The 23599-nt window shown below is 34.2% G+C and overlaps 2 protein-coding genes across 2 annotated transcripts; both read left to right on the top strand.

The window, feature by feature from the left end:
* Positions 1-2159: 2159 nt before the first annotated feature.
* LOC128550681 (uncharacterized) lies at positions 2160-5585 on the top strand. Its single transcript, XM_053530206.1, has 2 exons — positions 2160-2313; positions 4171-5585. Exon 2 carries the CDS (start codon positions 4205-4207, stop codon positions 4994-4996), a length of 792 nt encoding a protein of 263 aa, XP_053386181.1. The 5' UTR covers positions 2160-2313; positions 4171-4204; the 3' UTR covers positions 4997-5585.
* A 2937-nt stretch (positions 5586-8522) lies between these two features.
* Positions 8523-11693, top strand: LOC123543897 (uncharacterized). The gene is made up of 2 exons (XM_045329963.2): positions 8523-8675; positions 10188-11693. The coding sequence occupies exon 2, from the start codon at positions 10216-10218 to the stop codon at positions 10972-10974; it is 759 nt and encodes a 252-aa protein (XP_045185898.2). The 5' UTR covers positions 8523-8675; positions 10188-10215; the 3' UTR covers positions 10975-11693.
* Positions 11694-23599: the final 11906 nt, after the last annotated feature.

Raw genomic sequence — 23599 nt, 5'->3', positions numbered from 1 at the left:
TGTATACAGGAACATTGATTTTTTTTTCATTTTGTCACATAAAATGCTTACTTTTGCTACTCAATTTGTATCGCGTTGTATGTCATTGCACCGGTATCCCGATATGTACTGTACTGTAAGACTAGGGTATCGTTACAAACAAATGGCTTGATGGAGAAAAAGATCTGCAACGGTAACAGTTACTATAGATGTAGCATGTAAATCATGACGAAAAGCGATATTTAAGGGAAAAGAAGTTAATATGGCCTGAAAAATGCAAGAGATTCATAAGAGTAAATAGAAATAGAAAACAAAATACGTTATTAGACTTCTCTCATTAACCACTTGATGGAACTTCATCAAACTTGGTCTCTAGCATCATTATAATCCTCTCCTAAATTTGTTCTAGCTTAGGCCTTAGCCGATGTAAAGATGAAAGCAAAAATGTCTTTAAATGTTTTTTATGAATCACATATTAGATCTTCATCAAACTTTATTTGTAGTACCATTATAAGGTCCTCAACCAACGTCGCTCAATATGGGGCTCTATGCCCATTTTAGGGGCTGTTTCAGTTATAAGTAGAAATATCTTTAAACGTCAAATTCTTCTCGAGAATTGCTAGAAATGGTCTGGGGCATTATTTTAAGGTCCTTCACCAAAATTGTTAAACTAAGGGCACTTGACACTTGGAAATTTCAGCAGAAAATAGAAATACCTTTAAACAACTTTTTCTCATGAACCAGTCGATGGACTTTCATCAAACATAGTCCTTAGCGTTATCATAAGTCTCATGCCAAATTTGTTCAAATGTGGATGACCGGACTTATGCCGGGGCGGCCTTATGCCGGGGCCACTCGAGCTAAATACCTTTAAATGACTTCTTCTCATGAAACTTTTAATGTATCTTCATCTAACTCAGTTTAAAGCATCAATAAATCCTCTCCCAAATTTGTTGAAGAATAGGCGTTGGCATTTTTAGGGGCTACTATTAAAGTTCAAAATGGAACAAAAATCTTTAAACGACTTCTTCAGAATCTCATGAACCGCCTGATTTATCTTCTGTCATCAAACTTGAGTTTGTAGCGTCATCGCAAGTGTCCTCTCTCAACCTTGTTCAAATAGGGGCATATGATCTCTTTAAGGGACCATTAGAGAAAAAACTAGAGAAGGAAAACTTCTCATGAAACGATTGATGGATCCTTATCAACTTCGTAATAATTTAGATAACTCCTTATCTTGAAGTTTGTTCCTATGGTAACGCATTTTAGATTGTCAAAGCAAAATTTCAATAACTTTCATATTAATGAACTTCTTAAAGAATGTTCACCAAACTTTGTCAGAAGCATGATCAAATGGCCGCAGTCCTCTACATATGATCGACTTAGGCCCATTTGGGCCCCTTGTTTAAAGAGTAATTGAAATGCTCTTAGGGCAAAGTCATGTTAATTTCAAAATCGGCTGATAGTTTTATACCAAGAGGGTGTTAATGTTCCCATGTCATATACAAAGGAAATTTGGCATATACCACAGCAACAATTCTTATCGAAACTGTTGCAGATACTCATCCGTTGGATTTTTTTGTGAACATTGTTCAAAATCATGATCGCAAAGCTAATTGTCGAATGCTAAATACCAAATAGTGAAAAATGCTTCATGTCAAAATATTGATTGTGAGTCGGCAATTGTCGAGTAATAAATGCTCATTGTGAAAAGCGAAACAATACATGCTAAATGCTTATAGCTAAATGCTTGTTGAAATAAAGAGCTACTTTCTAAAATATGCCAACTTTAGATATCTCTCGACCCCACGATCCATATATCTACGCTCTCCCTATTAAGCTAAGCAGGCGAGTAAGGGGTAAAAGTGCTACAATATGTGATGCATTGTTTTACACACGTGTCTTAATGATTTGAAACACTCCAAATCGATTATATCCACATTTTTATTTTGCGGAATGTTTAAAAAAGTAAATGTTCTGTTAAAATTGATTAAAACACTTTTCGGCTATTTATCAGTTTTCAAAGCTTGAAATCATGAGGTACTGACTTGAAGAAATTTGAAACTTCTGTTTATTTTCCTGTTTTATATTGAAGCAGTCTCCTCACGCTGACTTTATTTTCAAAATACTTCTACCTTTTATTTTCTTTGTTTCAGTGACAAAAAAAAAAAAAAAAAAAAAAAAAAAAAAAGAAAAAAAAAAAAAGATTTTATCATGAACTTTAATACATCATAGTTTAATCATTAGTTTTGGTCTTTAAGACCTATAAGAGTTTTTTTTACATTTATTTTCTATTACTTTGCGAACTGGAGGACGTTTAAGAATTTAATAAGGGTAAGTACAAATGTTTTATAAAAATGTATTTAAAGCGAAGTGGTTTGTAAAGCAAATTTTGCAATAGAATCTATCATTTCATCTGTTTTTTGTATATTAATATAATCTTTTAACTCGTGCATGTATATCTATTTTTACAAACTGTATTGGTTTGAGTTTTGTCAATTTCTCGGAATATAACGCTAAAAGAATAAAGTATTTTTTTTAAATAATATATTCAAAATCAGTTCATTACGGTCGATATGCATAAACCTTGTATCAGCTTAAATTAAAATAAGGAGATATATATTTATTTTTAAAACAGTAAACAATATTTTGTTTAGTTGACTTATGAAACTTTTCTATAAAATAGTTATTTAATACATTTTTAATTAATTACCTATAATGCTGGACACGACTGATTCTGCCTTTGCGACCAGTACAGAAAATGATCAGCCTGCATATCCGTGCAGTCTGATCATGGTCTGCACTGTTCGCCATTTCAGTCAGAACGTTTTTGGTAAACACCCCTTTTAACAGTTAATGGTACTGTCCGAATTATAGAAATTTAGCACTGTAAGGGTAATGATTTGTGAAAACTTCAAATTGCTACCATACTTCCTTTCACATTACGGAAATTAAAACGTTAATACATGCACAACATATTTGATTGTAAAATTTTCATTCACTTTTTACTTTTTTGCAGGATTTTTTAGTTTAAAAATCAATGTCTAACCAATTTGCGCGGGTTGTATTTTTAATTTTTGATTCACAAGACGAAAATTACATCCCTTCCCCAACGCCACGCATAAAATTTGAATGGCACTTAACTGTTAATTACATATTTTGATTAAAAAAAATACTCGGACATCATCGGATCTTAGAAAGGAAGCAGTTGTTTTACATAAAAATTGAAAAGTTTATAAATGATAGATTACTCATGAAAACGATTGTAAGTTTATTGAAATATGCTTTGAATTCCGGAAAAAACCTGCATGACGGGACCACAGGCCCGATATTTCAACGCCTTAAAATTTTTTGAAAGGACTTTCATATCTTCGTATTGATGCAATTGCAATAACGTTCCTGTGCTGAAAGTTCACATAACTCAGTTTAACATCGTTTTCAGTAATTTAAATAGTTTATTTTCATTCCTATACAAATGGCAGTCTTTTTTATTTTGAAAACATTTTTATTATGTGTCCAATAGTACGGAACAGTACCGGATATGACGTTAAACAGGTTTTATTCAGGTAAATTGGTGGTAAAATACTGATTGTGAGCAGTTCATATTACAACTTATATTCGGTTTTGTTTTGGTTTTTTGTGTGAGTTTGTGTGTGTGGAGGAATCATGTCTATTTTAGAATCTCATACTGTTCATTCCTCCACGTTTCATCAGATTTAATTGCAAATGGTTATTTTCAAAAACATATAGCGGACTCTTTGAAACAAGGATTGAATCTGTTTTTCAATTTTAGGGCTCGGACATTATTGCAAGTACATAAAATATACACGCTTTACAAATTCAATTCTAAGACATATAGCATCGTATGAAAAACTTTGAATCACCCGGAAGTGTGACCCCTTGTTGGAGTCCTTTTCCGGATTCTAAGGATACGTCAATAAAACGACGACTCTTTAGTAGCAGATTATCAACATGTTTTATTTTCTGTCCAATTTTTAAACAAAACACAACTCTTTCTTTCTGTGGTTTTGCTGCTTAACCTTTATGTAGTCATTTTTACTTCAAATATTGAAACTAGTATCTCATTCAAAGAACAATATTTTTTTTTTTGTGGTGGCATATTTCTGTCGTCCACATGACCACTTGTTCCATAACTTTCCTTTTAATCATATTAACACCTTTTTCCTTCAGAAATATATCCGCTGACAAACACCAGAAAGTTGAAATGAGGATCATTTCGCTAGTTGTCGTGGCGTTAGCCGTTTTAGTATCAGGAAATATTTCGGCCCAAACCACAGAGAGATATAACATTTCTGCAATAGGACAACCGTTGATCGATTTGGGGAACAAACTCAGCCTCCCATATCTTGACCTTACAGGTAAAATCATCAACAGTCTTGCACGAAAACTTCGTGCAGAACTTCGAAAAGACATATTACAGGACATATGCCGTTTGCATCCGTGCTCGGAATGGAGTAAATGGTCCAAATGTGATTACATTGAACCTAACGAATACAGACAATACGGAGGTTCAAACCGCTCAAGAAACTGCGGTTATAATACTACACTGTGTGAACGATATGATGATCGAAATATGGAGTATGAATTTAAAGTCTGCAAATGTAGAGAGGACTATACCATCACTACCCACGGATATTGCATAAAATACTTCAGCGGTCCTGTCCACCGGTATTTTGCAAAAGCAGCGTGTCATGGTGATGGCGGATACCTAATCAACATCCGCTCTACAACAAAGGCAAAAGACGTGAATGACACCCTTGAACGGATACCTTCAAGTACAAATTTCTGGATGGATGGTCAAAGAAATGAAATTTATGAATGGGAATTTGAGAATCCGCCGGAAGACCCTACCTTCAGTCGCTGGTACTCCAATAACCCTGGTAATGGTCTCTGCAAAGCATATTGCTATAACTCATCAAGCGGCACAAAGAAATGGCATTGGTGTGATGCAGAATGCACCGGCACAAGACCATTTATGTGTGAAATAGTCGCATAGACAATAGATGCGACGGGGCTGATGGCTACAACTTAAAATTAGTGTCTAATGTTTTTTTTAAAACACATTCCTGTGACTGAATGTAAGGAAAGTCTTATTTACTTGTTAAAGTAACTATATAGATTTTTTCACGTATCATTTTCTTTAGAATTCCCCACATTTAACAATATACATGTAATACACTTATTTTGTAAGAGACAGAGGAAATACGTCATTGTAGTCTGAAACAGAAAAATATAATGATTTGTCTTGATTTTGTATCGTCATCCCGTTGTAAAATGCTTTCAATTTATTTATTTATTTTGTTGGATTTAACGTCGCACCGGCACAGTTATAGATCATATGGCGACTTTCCAGATTTGATGGTGGAGGAAGACCCCAGGTGCCCCTCCATGCATTTTTTCATTACGAGTGGGCACCTGGTTAGAACCATCGATCTTCTGTAAGCCAGCTCAGCTGGGTGGCTTCCTCACATGAAGAATTCAACGCCCCGAGTGAGGTTTGAACCAACATCAATGAGGGACAAGTGATTGGAAGTCAGCGACCTTAACCACTCGGCCCGGAGGACATGCAAGTACTTTTTTTTATATTTTATTGCTCTTTCATTAAAGTACATCTTTTTAAAGCGTCTAGGCTAATGGCAAAGAAAATGTCACCGAGAAATTAAACCCAGAATGCTTTCAAAGTTAATAATGTGTGTTTGTGGGGGTTGGGTGGGGGGAGGGCGGGATGTAAAAACCCCGCAAAACCTGATACTTTCCGATATTATAAGACAGCAGCTACGACAATATTATTTCCATCGCTCAGTTGCAATTTAGACCAAAACTTGGAGGGAACAAAACCATATGCAACCAAAGGTGAGTGATGCCCAACTCCACTCGCTTCTCGTATAACCAGCTGTGCAAACGGTTTGGCATTATTGCGCAATTCGCAAAAAGACCTTATATTTTCAAGATACACACGATAAGAGCAGCTCAAATATGCATTGTTTTGACGCCCTGGTTCATAATTCTTTTCATACACACAAAATATATCAGCAAAAACGAGTTACTTAAAAGGAGTACAACCTTGGGACATCATTTATTTCATGAAAGTGATTTCATATTTATTTGTTTTCTCGACTATATTTGAAAGGCTCTTTTAAAGAGAAGACAAAATACTTTGAATTTTAAATCAACTTGTTTTCGGCGACGCATGGCATCAAAATAATTCCAATTAAAAGAATATTATGTTATTTCAGTATTAAGGCGTGTGTGTGTGTTCGGGATTCACGTCTTTTTAAACAATTTTTAGTCATATAAACGTCGGTGTCTACTTGTAGCAGTGAGCACAATGTCCAACTTTATAGTGCTGCTTCACTGGAATATCACGCCGTAGAGACGTGACATGATACCCCACCCAGTCACTTTATACTGGCACCAGGCTGACCGATCCTAGCACAATCTTCTTAATGCTGAGCACCAAGCGAGGAAGCTACTGGTATAATTTTTGACGTCTTTAGTATGACGCGACCAGAGATCGAACCCACAACCTCCCGCACTAGAAGCAGGCGCTTACCACCCTTGTAACCTGTTTTCTTGTACACCACCCAGCTGTTTCAAACTGATTTATTTTGAAATATATTTTCCTTATCATTTGTTTCATGACAACGATATTTTATCATAAACTAGAAAACACCCCGATAATCTCCCCGTTTCGGTCTTACTTAAAGATATTACAGCTCTTTGCATTTCTGCCAATCATCTTGTGTGCAAGAACTGGCAAAAACATTTCGGCAACAATATCTTATACCATTAGTAAGTAAAAGTGGTTTTCTTAAATTAAATTAAAATCTTTTTAATGATATACAAGACTTATTTACACGACAATATCAAAATGTAGTTCCTGATGAAATGTTACGACATGGGTCTTTGCAGCCTTTATGGCAAAGGTCTCGCTAATTCTAAGGTTTGACTCTTTCCGCTGTTCTGTACGTTCGAAATTCGGCTCAAGATGTAAATAATTATTGTGAGTTTGAGAAAGAAGTTATCAAGGTCGATGGTTTTATCAAATGACCCCTTAATGTCTGAAATAATGTCTAAATGGGCAGCACCATTGAAAGTTTGAAAGTCATTTTGAGAAACATGAGAGTACTTAGTCTAGTGAAATAGTGATATTGCCATTTTAGTGAAATAGTGATCGACTTCAGTGAGACAGTATTCAAAACTCTAAGTTTCATATTTAGTTTGACATAAAATTGCAATGTTACAGGGTCCGATTTTTGAAAAGAAAGAAACTACCTGTAAACCATAGAAGATAAATGTAGTGCACGAAAATGATTGACAAGTCAGTAAGATCTGCTTTTATCAATAAGGCTAATTGACACAAATTCACATGCATAACGATGCTTTAGACTTACTTTTTGCATGCGGTATTTGAATACAGACATGTACATATCACTTACAAAAATACACTACCATAGAAATGAGCGGTGGTCTAGTGGTAAAGGTATGGGCCGCTCAACCCGGGGGTCGCGGGTTCGAGCCCTACATGCGTCAAGACTATGCCTTCTCATATGACACCAGTACGGGTTTTCCAAGAGCGGACTGGAGGGTGGTTCAAATAAGCTTGAAGCTTTCATCACAATCAAGCTGAAATAAATTAGTATAAATTAAGTCGCCGAAACTCGTAGCCTACATATATTTGTGTTAACATGAAGCATTTAGCTGCCTTATTCACCTCTAAACTTGACATTTTATTGCTTGTTTTGCATGTTTACCTTTTTCATTTTCCCGATGCCACTTCTGAATTTTACGCACGGACGTATACAAGTATGCCCAGGTACACCACTAACGTAGCAGTATGTGTGTGAATGTGTACAGCACGAAAGTGCATACATAAAGTAAAACATATAGCCAACGAAGACGCAACAAAACAAGGAAAGAAATCGAACACGTCCTTGGAAAGATCAGTGGTAGAAAGACCACTTATTAAATCAAAATATGTAAATACATTTATTGTACTCTTTTGAACTGATCCTTTATTTAAGACTTTAAAAGGTATATATAGCGACTTAATAATATATATAAGCCTTTGAATTACTGAGCAAAAGCATATTTTTTCATGCCCTTTAATATATATATATATATTTAATATACGGGATATTACCTCGTTTGTCATATCCCCATTCCAGATATAAAATGATAAAATACTATGCAAGTGGAGACAATTCAATATTTCTGAAAAACAAAAGTCACACTTAAGTCCGATGAAGGGAAGTGCGAGTTGCTGCAGATTTCATTACCTCTAATAAACAGACACAAGAAACAAACAAAAACAAAAGCAAGAAAAAAAAACGAGACATTTAAAAAGAATACAAAAACAAAATGTTTACATACATTTATAAGTGAGGTCACATTTGTGTGTGCGTGTGTGTGTGTGTGTGTTTTGTTTTTTGTTTTTTTTGTTAATACTGTGCGTAAAATGACTTGGAGAAAATATGAAACCTGTTTATCTTCCTGTTTTTCAACTTAAGCAGTTTTCACATACCGATGCTATTAAAAAATGATACAAAAAGATTTTATCATTAAATACGCCCTAAAGAATATTGTTTTCTTTTTTGTTTTACTTCATTTACAATCAGCCGCTTTGCAAGGATATATCTTACAATTTTGATGTGTGCAACTTTTTGACGACATTGGTAAATATTACTTTACACGATTAAATATATTTTTGAGAGCTCTTTAAAACTTTAAACGTTTCGTCCATCCGTTTTAGCCGACTTTTTGTTTTCTTACAAAAAATCGAAAACGTGGGTGCTGTGAAAATGACCAGAGGTACAAACTTGCTAACATATGAGTTTTACCAGATATCCTAAAGAAATACCAAAACTGTTGTGCCGAGGAGTGCAAACCGTTGAAAAACTTTTGAAATAATTATATATTAAAAATCGAAAGCGTTGTCAGTTGTAAATCCTGCAACAGGGAAACTTCGTAATTACTAAATAATTACAATGTATATAAAAAAAACAAAACAAAAAAAAAATTTTTTTCAACCGCATTCTTTGCAACTGCCATGTCTTAAAACAGATGTTAAAGAATTTAGTGTCTTTTAACCGTAAGAAATATTTTTTAGCAAAACTGTGTTTTAACACTATGTATACACGATGGGCGGTTATACGTCGGGTGTAATTATTTAGTACGACGTATAACCGGCGAAGTGTATAAATAGTGTTCAAACACCGTTTGCTGTAAATTATTTTGATTCTAATATGTCTTTTATTGTAAAATTTAGATTAAATATGAATTAATTGTTTCGTGTACTTCGCCGAATAGTAAGTCGTAACGCTCCTTTGTGGCATACAGACACTAAATAGAAAAATGGCGCGAAAAAAATGGTAGTCGCATAATTGCGGATACAAATAGTCCTCAGTTTTGTTGCTGTGTAGAGCTAGTTTCCTTATTTTCTTTGCATTTTTTTTTTGGTAAAATCACATGACAGATCTATGCTTGACATGTAGATAGCATTAAAAATTTGATCATTAAATAAAAAGATGACAAAATTTTTCATGGAAACTTAGATCATACACCACCAGTATAATTTTGGGTCTCATTTTTAGCTGATTTTGCAGTTTGTGTGTTTGACTGAAATTATTTTTCTTGCATCAAACATGACCCCCACTTTTCTTTTGATTTTTATTTAGCGCTGACAATATTCTTCAAGAAAATGTAGTTTACAGACATTTAAAATGGGTCCTGATGTGTGCTGCGGCCATTGGAAATAGGTCAATTTTATATAGAATAATGAACAACAACTATTAAGTGTGTTATAACCTTGTTTATACACGCCTATACCGGAAATGGTAGTACGTCTTGCGGAAGTCAGTTTCATTCGGGCGCAAATGATGGCGAATTATTCTGCAAATGAATGAATGAATGAATGAATGCGTAAATTCATGCGCTACTATAACAAAATAGCGCCTGAAAGAAAAATATTTGTGTTATTTAATTCTTCTATGAATTTAGAATACGTTATGTAAGAATCTATCAAAAGTTTAAGGTGTGGACGGAAATATCTGACTGTCAGGTAACTCTTTACCGTCTAAACAGTTGCCCTCGAGCCAGATACTTCAACCAGTAGAAGATCTTTATATTTTCAGGTTACTTTGAAAGTACAGTACATTTTTGGTTATCTGAATACTTTTTAATTGCAGACATTTCCTCCGTCAATTCGTGGACAGAATGTTTGAATTGAAAATTACTGCGCTTGCGGCTATGCTGTTTGCTGTTATCATTTCAAGATATATGGCTGTGCCGGCAGGAAATGTTTCGTCGCCCGGACAAACTTTGATTGATACAGGGAAAGAGCTCAACATTCCAAGCCTTGAACTGATTGGCAAAGTCATCAACGATCTCGCACAGGATATGTGCCGTCTGCATCCGTGCTCTGACTGGAGCGACTGGTCAGCATGTAATTATGATATAGCAGAAGAATATAGCCGTTTCGGAGGTCAAAATCGTACAAGAAACTGTGGCTTTAATTCTACAGTTTGTACACGATATGAGGATAGCAATGTAGAATATGAATTCAGAGTTTGTAAATGTAGGGATGGCTATACCGTCACAAGACACGGATACTGTATAAAGTATTTTCGCAATCTACTCAAGCGGGATGCTGCAGCAGCAAAGTGTCATGGTGACGGCGGATATCTGATAAATATTGGCTCTGCAAGGAAGTTGAAGGACGTAAACGATGCATTTCAAACTTTCTCTGCGGGTACAAGTTTTTGGGTAGATGGTATTAGAGATCAAGCAGCTGGCAAATGGGAGTTTGAGAATCAGCCGGAGGACCCTTCTTTCACCTACTGGGCTCCAGGTAAACCTGGCGGTTGCTTCTGCAAGCTTGATCAGTATGAAACCGTAAATGGCAAAAGGAAATTGTATTCTTATGACATAGCCTGTTACCACTCAAAACCATTTATGTGCGAAATATTCCCATAGAGGATGATGAAAAGATATTTATGTCCACATCAAAATTGTTTAACATTTTAACAACCACTGATTGATAATGTCTCTATACAAAATGATTAAGCTGAGTAATTGAACATCTAATTTTCTTCAGGGATAATATTTTTAAGAATATCCTTAATTTCATTATCATGAAAAATGGTGTTAACATAGCAATTTCTACTATCTGTTTCAAGCAAAGAACGTATACTGATATCTTGGTGTATACATGGTGTTAAAGACATTTCGAAGTACATGGATTTAGACCAGTCATTATCATACTATGATGATCTACATAAAATTTGAAATACACTGATCGCATGGCCTTTCAAGTTCTACTTTTATTCAAACACAAATTTCTTCTCCCTGTTTCTTAAACATGCTGAAGGAAATAAGTTGATGGGAGGAATTACAGATAAACTTTACTATTTACAAATAATAAGAAAAAAATCATCTCTGTTACGATTTCCAATGAGTACTGAAATACTAGTATTACTGTAGTGTAAAGTTTATTTGATAACTGGACAGTGAAAATATCTATTAACCAAAATTTGATTAAAACTGAAATAGATAGAAAAATTGTTTGTTTTACATGTACTCGTGAACAGCCAGACTAACAGTTTCCGGCCTGGTTATGGTGTCCATGCGATGAAAGATATTGTGAAATTATGTTATCATTATATTGAAACAAATATATATATATATCCTCTTTATATTTTGTTAAGAAGACTTTGACAGATTTGTTAAGTCAACAATCCCACCATTAAGTCGTGTGGTTACAATTACAAATCAAAGCACTGAAAGCACTGAAGGACGGTTGTCCTGAAAAGTGGCAAACCAAACAGAGCAAAAATGAACATTTGTGTTAAACAAGTCATGCTTACCAAAAGTCACACAGCAATTAGATAAACTACAGTGGGCCTACGTTTGTATTATTTCTGGCGGTGCGCAAGTGACAGATAAAGGTTAATTTCAACCTTGTTTCCATTGTCTGCATTACAAGTGCCATGTTCTTGCTTTTATCATGTGGTGTCGTCTCAAAAATGCTGCACAGTAGAATTTTCTTGGCTTCATCACTTGACATCATTGACACAAAGAAGGTTAAGCATATGGGAAAATTAGACCTATCGTGAAAATCACCACAAAAGCCGATAATACGTTTGGCCAGGTAAATCGGCTGTCGAGACTGTTCGCTAGTTTTCGGCCTACTCCGTATTTCAGGCCGATGTCTAACCCTTCTTCGCCAATGTACCGTTACATTACTACTTTTGATCATATGGATTTAGAGATATTGTTAAGTCTAATTTACAGTGATTGCAAAGATAGATTAGAACTGAATAGAAACCTAAATGGTTGTTGGTGGTTTAATCAGAATACCATTTATAACGGTATTCTCAACAAACACATTATTATAAAACCAAACAATGACTTTCCAAAAGTAATTTCTACTTTCTTACAATCAGATGGAAACTCGCTTTTATAATACTTTCTTTGATGTTCATGATTATGAAATAAAGATTTTAAGTAGTTTTTTTATATAATCAAATAACTGCACATTTATTATTATGTCGTGAGCGGTGTCCAACTAGCTTAGAAACTTATGCCAGCTCTAAGATCGAAATTCAACTTCATAACTTATCGAATTTTGATCCTAAGCTACACCTGAATATCGAAAAACGTTAAATTGCAAAATAGCTTTTAATTTCGGGCCAGCTCTATGATCGAAATTTATAATATTCCAAAAGCCAACTTGATTTCGATCTCGTATTGAATGAACAGCCTGTTCCAAGATTGATATTGAAATGAAAAAGTCAAATATCGAGCAAGCAGTTAGTGTCGAGCCATCTCTAAAATCGTACTTCAAATTTTGAAAAGCTGATTTTCAGTATAATACTGAAACTGCGATCTGCTCGAGATTCAAAGATTAAAAATCGTGCGAGATCGGATATATCGAAGTTCAATTTGTTTGCCCTGCGTCCGTCCGTCCGTCCATCCGTACGAGGTTAACCAAATACCCCTTACTAGAATGACTTGATACTAATGCAGATGTAACCTGTGACCATTTTTCATCTTCAGACATAACCTGACCTCAGTTTGACCTTGACCTTGAACTTGACCTCGTTTTGGACTTAGGTTGCTTTGTATCGACAAGGATGCCACCGGGGGCATCAAGCGTTTATTGAACACAGCTCCTTGTTAAAAATCTAAATAGATTATTCTCGGCATTATATTTCAAGCATGCTCGAATTTTCAAAGCAATCGAATTTAAAACTGGTATTGAATGTGAAACTATCTTTTAAACAGCCAGCTTCCGGGAAAACCCAGTACTGGTGTCATATGAGAAGTCATGGTCGTGACCCCTTTCACGGATGCTCGAACCCACGACCCCTAGGTTGAGCGGCCGACACATTATTCACTGGACGACCGCTCCCCTCAAAATATTTGAATTTATTATTATTATTATTATTATTAAATTATTTGAGAGAAATTCAACATCATCCTTTCAAAATTTGAATTTTGATTTTCTACTTCTAACTTGCCCAAAATATGCCGCCTAAAATTTCAACGTTTCTTTTTTAAATTTTGAACTTCGATCCTCAAGCTGTTTAAAATTGACTATTGGCTGTAAACAAATCATATTATGGAGTGTCCACTAATTTATAAATCCGTATATGTGTGCTGTTTAGTACGGTGCCCCTAAAGTGACATGTTACACACTTTTTTCAAGTTAGGTAATGTGAGAATTTTTTTATTTCGTTTAAACGAAATGATTTCGTTTAAACGAAATAAGTTATTTCGTTTAAACGAAATGATTTCGTTTAAACGAAATAAAAAAAAGTCTCACATTACCTAATTGGAAAAAAATGTGTGTAACATGTCACTTTAGGGGCACCGTATTTTAGCGGGTGAGAAGATATCAGTGTTTACCGTTAAGGAGCTTAAATTCCGCAAGAATTGACGGAAACATACGAGAATGTTCGCGTCTTTCCGATAAGGAAAAAAAACCTATACTCATCTGCAAAATGCTTAAAAAAGACCATTTTCTTCTTCACCTACAAAACTGAAATTAGTATGAAACAATAGCTAACTGAATATAGATTACTAAGTCGTTTGCAAAGGTCTTTAAGCGCACATAAAAATCTATTTATTCTTTGTTAAACAGAGAAATTTCAGCAAATTATCCATATTTTACTATATTTCTAATTGTAGATAGACAGACATAAAGTATACTCAAAAAAGACCATTTTCTTTTAAATTCATTTTTAAAATAAAATATTCATAAGAAAGACAATGCATTGAATATTATCACATCGTTTGCAAAGCTAAAATACCTATAATACTTTTTCCATGATTTTAAATAAAGTAAAGGGCTCCTTCTTTTGCGCTATATAAAGTATTTTCACTCGTGTGAAAAATCGATGGGTCTAATTTTCCCATATGTGACAGACTGTTGTATTCTGTAATAAAGGTTTCACTAGGAGGCTTGCATATATATTCTTTATATAGGTTGAATTAACCACTTCTGCAGCAAACTCATGTCAAACATGGTTATAAGAAAAATGAAAGAACAAGGTATATTCTATAAACGTTAATGTAGTAATTAAACAATGTTAGACTAGTTTAAAGTTTTCTAAGAACAAATAAAATTAGAATTTTCAACATGCAGGCATTTACAAAAATAGTGTATCCTATTCACTACACTCCTTGGCCTTGATTCAAAAAGCATCTCTTTTTTTAATTAATTGTATTCCTAAGTTTGTTTCCTTTCAATTGAGAGAGATTGTAGTCACAAATACTTGATTACTTCTTTACTTTATCGATTTTAGTGAATTCAAATCATTTAAATGACTGTGAAATATTTTATCGAAATTATTAAAAGGACAAGTTTTGAATATAAGGGGAAAATAGTGACTTAGGTAAAAATATCTCAAAATGGTTTATGAACACAGCCCTAGTTATCTTTTGTTTCATTAAGAAACAATACACTGTATTTAACCAATTAACATACATGCCCCAACCGGTGGTTTGACCGGAAATCTAGCCAATATGACCATCCCATTCAGTGCAAGTACAAAACAAAAAATGTAAACACTTTACTGGTTATATAACAGCAAACTGGCGCAAAAATACTGTGATTAATCACAAGCTGTCTTGAATATTGCACACCTGATGTAAGACTATATTTTTCTGTCCGAGTAACAGTTACATTTTAAGTGTATTAAACTGAACAAGATACTAAAATACTATTACATTTGGAATTTTCACGACTTAACACGAGATCGATGCCTATCATGTTCACAAGATTAATCAACGATAGCTTACAACAAATTTTCTACTTTTATGTGTTTTTTTTTTTTGGTTTACTTTTAGATTTCAACAATATTTCAGCTATTTTCACAGACAGACAGTTTACCGAAACATCATTCCTGGGAAAGACCAGTGCTAGGCTCCCATTATCCGTCTATCAGAGATCTTATTGTACAGTTAAAAACCTTAAAAACGCTGAAATTCAATGTAGGATTTTTTTTTCGTGGCACAGCTCATTTTGGAAAACCTTATGAAAATAAATTTCTTTACACTTTTAAGACATTTAGTGCGAGTACAATACAAAAGTTGTAATAAGATATATACAGATTATATAACAGCAAACAAACAGAAAATTACCGTTACTAATTTTAGACATTCAGTGCAAGTACATTACAATTTCAGCTTTAGAGATGTTAATGTGCGGTAACGGATCTCTCTAAAGTAAATTGACGCGACCATCAGAAAATAGAAATAACGCCTGACCAACTTTGCTAAATAAATATGTACTTCTGTGAAGAAAATCAAGATACTGCCTGAAAATCAAATTCATCTTTTAAAAGATCTGTGCGAAACTTGCGACAGCGCCGCACGGCAAATTATGCACGGTCGTAGGATAATGCAATAAGTTCAAGCTTCCTTCCAATATGGCTGCTTCCAGTAAAATAACATGTGACTCAGCGTCTGTATTACTACTGGTTTTATATTTCAAAATACTTAGCTTTTTTACTTGTCTTAATATAAAATTCGGTGCTACTTTAAAGGCAGATCTCCTTGAAAGATCACCAGTGTCCCTTAGAATTCAAAGAAGTGGAGTTTTGCAATGACTGCAAATATTATATAAATATCTTATGGCAGAGTGTGCGACATTGATATTGTCAACCCGAGGGCAGAATGTCACCCGAGGCGAAAGCCGAGTGGTGACATTCTGTTTCGAGGGTTGACAATATAAATGTCACACACGCTGCCATATATTTATTTTATTATACCGAACAAAATTTAGTACACAAAAAAAGCTAAAAAATGTTTTTAATTAATCTAATTCAACAGTTTCATCTTTAGGTTACAACACACTAAATAGCTGTTCTTCTTTATTCTATATAAAATTGACATATTTCCAACGGCCGCAGCACACACCAGGACCCATTTTGAATGTCTGTAACTTACATTTTCTTGAAGAATATTGTCCGTGCTGAATAAAAATCAATAGAAAAATGGGGGTCGTGTTTGATGGAAGAAAAATATTTACAGTCAAACACACAAACTGCAAAAACAGCTAAAAATGAGACCCCAAATTGTAGTGGTGGTGTATGATCTAAGTTTCTATGAAAAATTCTGTCATTTTGTTGTTTTATAATGAAAATGCTACCTACACGTCAAGCATAGATCTGTCATGTGATTTCAGAAAAAAACAATTGCAAAAAAAAAAAAAAAAAAAAAAAAAAAGAAAATAGCTCCACAGGGCAAGAAAACTGAGGACTATTTGTATCCGCCATTATGCTACCATTTATTTTCGCGTCATTTTTCTATTTAGTGTCTGTATGCCTTTTAGCGCCACACCACGACCACCCCTTATTGCCTGTGTACACATTGAATATTGACGTCACAACTATATGTGTACAAGGGAGGCAATCATTTGACTAAACATTGTAGCAGTTAATTGCCCTTATATGACATTCAAAATATCAGCGCGGTCACATGACTTGGCAGTCACTTTCGCTTGGTCACGTGTCAGAAAGGTAATGCTTTTGGTAGTCAAAATATCTCTTTCTCATTATAAACAAAAGAGAGGTATAATAACTGTATTTACAGAGTTATTACAAATAATGATTATCCATAATTTCTAAATGCAAATAACGTTCAATTTGAAAGGAAGAATGAGACCAAATTTCGGTCAAGAAACACTGCTATGCTAGACTTCTGGTTTGGGAGGATGACAAACAACCATTAACATGAACATTTTTGTTTCAAATTCAAAACCAAAACGTTTTTAAAAAAAGTCATTGATCAGAGTTTTGCACAGAGAAAAACACTGAACACAAAAATTCTCGAAAATCCATGTTTAATTTATCAACCTGCTCTCAGTCTAGTGCTTTTTAAAGGTTTATATTTTTCATCTCTATAGGGTAGGGGTGGTTGTAGGAACTTTTTGAATGTTAATTCTCATTTGTATAGCAACCAATATTTTCCCAAGTGTAAAACACTGGTCAATGATTCCTAAGATTTATGGATGCAATATATACTTAAAGGAGAGAGAAAACAATATGTGCTTTTCAGATATTCCACGCCTGTTAATTTGGACCCCCTTTTTTTTTATAGTTTGATGTACTCAGACTACTGTACAGCAAGTAGATCTACATTGGAATCTGACATCAAAACAAAACCGTTTTAAGTTTTCGCACAAATGATTTTTGTGAAAATATTTGCAAAATTAATGTTAAATTCATAAAAAAGTATAACTGGTGAAATTAAAAAAAGTATTATATTCCGGTGGGGCTCAAACACCCGACCACTTGAATGTGAAGCGAGAACGCTCACCATCAAGCTTCAGTGGAACGGTGACGTCACTGTGTATAAGCATAATTATGTATATATACTAAATTTCAGCTTCGGCGGCGTACTTTGAAATTTATGTAAATATATCGGGCGCTAATTTCTTTTATTATCAAACACTCATTTACATTGTTATTCACAGTTCAAAAGAATAAAGTATTTAATAGGAGTCAACAGACGCTTGCATGTTACGGATGATTAAAGCGACCCGGCTATTCTTTTGAACTGTTAAAATATGGAACTTTTTTATTCCAACGGAGTTTCGAAATCACAGGAGTGATCAAAATTCGAATAATGAGTTTTCAAGTATAGATATTTATTGGAGGGGGAAATGTTTGCACTGGCCGGTATGTCTTCGACAACCATCCAAAAAGGTTTCTCGTGACATCTTCGCGGCCTTCACTGACCATTCGGGGCCTCAACGGTCGAGCGATTAAGGCCTTTGGCTCTAAATACTTTCACCGTAATGGGTTTCACATTGGACTTATAGATTTTTTTTCTGTGAGGAAACCATCAAGCTTGCTTACGGAATGTCGGAGTTGGTTCTACCATGGTGTTTGCCATTGACTTAAAAGGTGGCTGAATAGGTACCTGGGGTGTTCTCTATTTGCAAAAACAGGAAAAACGCCTTATGACCTTTTTGTATCGATGTGATTCTAAAGTAAAACGATAAAAGTTTAGGGTAGATTTCCCAGATGCACACAGTACCCAAATCAGAGCCAAAGAACCTTATCAAGTTATGTCGCAAATAGGCCCCCAACAAAGGAACTGTAGTGGGAAGATAAAGCAGACGAGTTGCTTCAAAAATCCAACAAGTGCATTTTGATAAAAATAGCAAAATTGGCTAAGGGTAGAGAAAGAAGTGGGGTGTTTGTTGAAGTAGAAAAACACGGATGAGTACATAACAAAATTAAATAATTACTTGTCCATTCGCGAGATCATTTTCATTTAACAGTAGATACATTAGGAATTTCTGATTCACTCTATATACATCCTGGACAATACATTTCAGATTGAGCATATTGTTTGAAGTTGTGGTTTCTGAACTTTGATTGTTTTTACATGTATTTTTCATTTTATCTTTGTAAACTTCAATTAATATTTATGTTTTATTTACATTTCCTTCCGTTTGACTAATATATGTCTTCAAACGTTTATGCAATCTAGCATTACAGTGAGTGTCTGCTACACTGGCGCCAGATCAGAAAGAAAATGCCTCTGTACATGTTATACCCTACCCCTAGGTATTCTATAAGAACCATGGTCGTGAACGGGAAAATATACTAACCCATTTCAATCGCGTATTTCATACCTAAAACACGCAGTTCAGTAAATGTGTACTATTGATGTTAAACAAGTGGTAATTTATCTTCCGTTGTGTACCGGTCACATTTCTTCAATACTTCTTATCTTAGAAAAACAACGTGTAGTTTATAGTTTTTTCAAAGGTGCACAAAAAACTTGTTTGAACTTCCCTGGTGAAGTTCCGGTGTCGCGTGAATATCACACGCGTGGTAATATTACCACGCGTGTGATAATTACGCGGCGGCGTGAGAATCACACGCTTCCGGGTATACTCGTGATAATCACACGGGCGGACTTAGTTTTAGACATACATACTAATATGATATATGTAATTATTCAGGAATGATTTCTGCATCAACTGGTATAACATAAATGGGTATTCAGGCGCGTATCAATTCGGGGATGTGCATCAAAGCCACATACTTTGAAAAAAATGGGATTTTTTTTTCAATGGGATTTTTTTTTTCATATATATAATTCTGTCTTTCTTTTCAGAATAGTTTTAATTTTTACTATATATCTTATTTAAATTGGAATGATATGAATATTAAAAATCCTGGGGCGGGTAGTGATGGGGAAAACACGTGCGTGCAAACTAAAAGATGTTAATATTTTGATTAAATTTCTATTCAAGGGAAAAAATATTCTGTATAATTAGAAACATACAATTTATGCTCTCCGTTTTTTTTATCCATATTCGAAAATCAAACATACATATGCTAGTGTACTGCATTAAAACGAAATGTTTTATGATGAGCTGATACGTCTTTATAGAAACCAGGGGCGGCTTATAATTGAAGCCTTTTTGATTGAGAGATATGCAGTTTAGCGTAACTATGTTATAATCATACGGATGTTGTTAGTTTTAGACATATTTACCGAAATCACACATAAGATAATCAGGAATGATACGTGTCTTAATTTACTTGAAATATTCAAATATTCAGGTGCGTAGCAATTCTGTGTGTGCATCAAAGCCACGCAGTTTAAAGGGGAAAAAAGATGTGTTTTTTTTTAAGAAAGAAAAAAAACAAGATCCAGACCTTCTCAGAATAGTTTTTAATACATTTCCGTATATTTATTTTTAAACCGATTATTGTGAACTTTAAAAATCCAGGGGCGGCTAGTGATGAGTAAATACACGTTAGATTCATACGATTAATGGATATGATTTTATAACTCCGCGGGCGGCGTAATTGTAGGTATATATGATATACCTATATAATGCATAAAATATTTCAGAATGACTTCTGCATCTATTCTCAAAACTTTATTTTCTTGTGCGTAGCATGAGGCCATCATACAGGCACATACTAAAATGTAATAACATTTTGATGAAAATGAATTTATTTTTATTTAAATAAAATAATTATTCTTTATAAACTGTTTGAGTAATTATCTTCGTGGCAACACAACATCCTATGAAATAAATTTCCAAGTAATATTTCTGTGTAGTGCATTAAAATCAAATGTTAAACGACGAGTTGCTACATTAAAAAGGCAGGGCAGGGCTGGAGCCCTTTACTGGCTTATTTTATTTATTTATTTATTTATTTATTTTTGAATATTCAGGTGCGTAGCAACTCAGGTGTGAGCATCAAAGAAACATATTTTGCCAAAAAAAAGTGGGAAAAGTAATAAGGTATTTCATATTGTCTTACAAGGTATCTTGTGATAATTAAGTGCCGGCGTGAGAATCACACGGTTTTGGGGTATAGCCATGATAATCACACGGGCGGTCTTAGTTTCAGACATATATACCTATATGATACATAAAAATGTTCAGGAATGATTTCTGCATCAACGGGTATTAATTAATTGTGTATTCAGGCGCGTATCAAATCAGGGGTGTGCATCAAACCACATACTTTGAAAAAAAATGGAATTTTTTCATACATATAACTCTGTCTTTCTTTTTAGAATAGTTTCATTTTTTTTCTATATAATTTATTTAAATTTGCCTGATATGAATATTAAAACTCCAGTGGCGGGCAATAATGGGGAAAACACGTGCGTGCATACTAAAATATCATAATATTTTGATTAAATTTCTATTTAAGGGAAACAACTATTCTGTATAAGCTGACTAATTATGTGCGTGGAAACATAGCATTGTATGCTCTCCTTTTTTGGAAGATATAAAGAATTCTATCTTTATTCGAAATCAATTTTTTATATGTTTCTGTGCTGCATTAAAACGAAATGTTTTATGATAAGCTGGTACGTCTGTATAGAAACCAGAGGCGGCTTATTTATTGAAGCCTTTTTAATAAGAAGTATGAAATGCAGCGTATGTTATAATCATACGGGTGTTGTTAGTTTTTTTTACATATTTACCGAAATCACACATAAGATTTTCAGGAATGATACGTTTCTTAACTGGCTTGAAATATTCAAATATTCAGGTGCGTAGCCACTCGGTGTGTGCATCAGTGCATAAAGGGAAAAAAGATGTTTGCTGGATTTTATTAGAAATAAAAGAAGCGTTCAGTTGCATCTTTTTTAAATAAGAAGGAATATGGACAGAAGGAATAATATACAGGCACGACAGATGAACAGAATGTTTGGCTGGAGACCTTTCTAATGACACGGTGTGTTAAGTGAACTGACTTATAATTAGAAAACTTCATTAGTTGCAGATATTTCTGATTATAGTATAAGAAATCTGATTTAGGAATGTATAATTCCCTTGTGTGGTCTAAGTACTGTTTCTTTACTTTATGATACATTCCAGCAATACAGGGAAATCATTGTTCAAAATACGCAAAAATCATTATTTATAAAAGCTATAAATGCATTTTCTTTTATTTTCAATGAAAAATCCAGCAATGATGAGATCACTTTGTTTAGCCCTAATTATACCCTATAATCAGGCTTTCTAAACTCGTTATAAAGGTGATAACTGGTTTGCTATAAAGGTGAGAAATACCACCTGCAATTTACTTACTGTACAGTAGCTATACAGTAGTTTATTATGACAAAAAATGCAAGCCTATCAATGGCCCAGTCAAGATGCTGTTTCTGAGAGTTTTGAACCAGTTCGTGCACCTTAGTCTTGTATATTAACATTTACCCCAATACGCAGACCTTATCGTCCCCATAGGCCACATACCTGGCATACCAGAACCAGTGTCTTTAAAATCAAATCTTTAATCGACGAGTAGATTCCTTGAAAAAAAAATTGGCAGGGGCGGTTACTAGGCATTTTTTGCGGATCGGCGTGTGGCCGTTAATATTCAGGTGCGTAGCAACTCCGATGTGAGCGTCAAAGCAACATAGTTTGAAAAAAGTGTGGGAATAGTAATAAAGTATTTTGAAAAAAAAATATGGGAAAAGTAATACAGTACTTCATATTAAAAGCTGTCTTAAAAGGTTTCCGTATAGACAGGCCTATTGTGATAATTACGCGGCGGCGTGAGAATCACACGGTTTCGGGTATAGCCGTGATAATCACACGGTCGGTCTTAGTTTTAGACATTAATACCAATATGATACATAAAATTATTCAGGAATGATAGGTGCTTCAACGGGTATAAATAATTTGGTATTCAGGTGCGTATCAATTCGGCGGTGTGCAACAAAGCCACATACCTTAAAAAAAAAATTAAAAAATTTTCATAAAAATAACTCTTGTCTTTCTTTCTTTTTAGAATAGTTTCAATTTTCCAATTTCTTTCGAAATACTTTATTGAAATTGAACTGATATGAATATTAAGAATCCAGGGGCGGCAATGGTGGGGAAAACACATGCGCGCATACTTAAATATAATAATATTCGGATTAAATTTTTATTCAAGGGAAACAGTTATTCTGTATAAGCTGATTATCTATTTGCGTGGAAACATCATTTTGTGCTTGAAGCCATAATGTACACATACGTACCCGTCACATAATATTAATACTCAGAAATGAATTCTAAATCCATTAATGTAAGACATTTTGTTTTTCAGGATCGTAGTAACTAGTTATAGCTTAAATGCAGATTGGATTTTTTTTAAAACGTGACCGTTATAATCACACAGGCGGAGTGATGAACATAAGAGATATTTAGAAACACCATTTGGGTATCCAGGCGCGTAGCAACACAGATGTGTACCTTGACAATTTTGAAAGTTGAATCAGGGTATGATCGTTATAATCACAAGAGTGTCAATATGGGATATATATGGCTGTGTGGTGTAAATGAATATTGAAAAAAAAGGTTCTGCAACTTTAGTATAAATTATTTGGTTGTTCAGGTGCGTAGCAACGTAAAGTTGCACATTAAATGTCACATTTTGAAGAAAATGTGTATGTGATAAAGTTACAAGTTGTTCCTAGCAACATACGCTCTATCTGTATTTTGCATATTGCTCATATTGCACTTTGAAGACAATGTCCGATTTCTTGGGTGAAACGATTCTATATAATAGCTAATTATGATGAAACGTTTATAATGGTGAACCATACGAAAATA

Source organism: Mercenaria mercenaria, chromosome 18, assembly GCF_021730395.1.
Source record: "Mercenaria mercenaria strain notata chromosome 18, MADL_Memer_1, whole genome shotgun sequence".
NCBI classification, from domain to species: Eukaryota; Metazoa; Mollusca; class Bivalvia; order Venerida; family Veneridae; genus Mercenaria; species Mercenaria mercenaria.
Note: the sequence above shows the minus strand (reverse complement) of the source record. Positions and strands in the feature narration are given on the sequence as shown.

Bases quoted from the DNA above. Each gene is read 5' to 3' on its own strand.
- LOC128550681 (XM_053530206.1), top strand. From the start codon at position 4,205: ATGAGGATCATTTCGCTAGTTGTCGTGGCGTTAGCCGTTTTAGTATCA.
- LOC123543897 (XM_045329963.2), top strand. From the start codon at position 10,216: ATGTTTGAATTGAAAATTACTGCGCTTGCGGCTATGCTGTTTGCTGTT.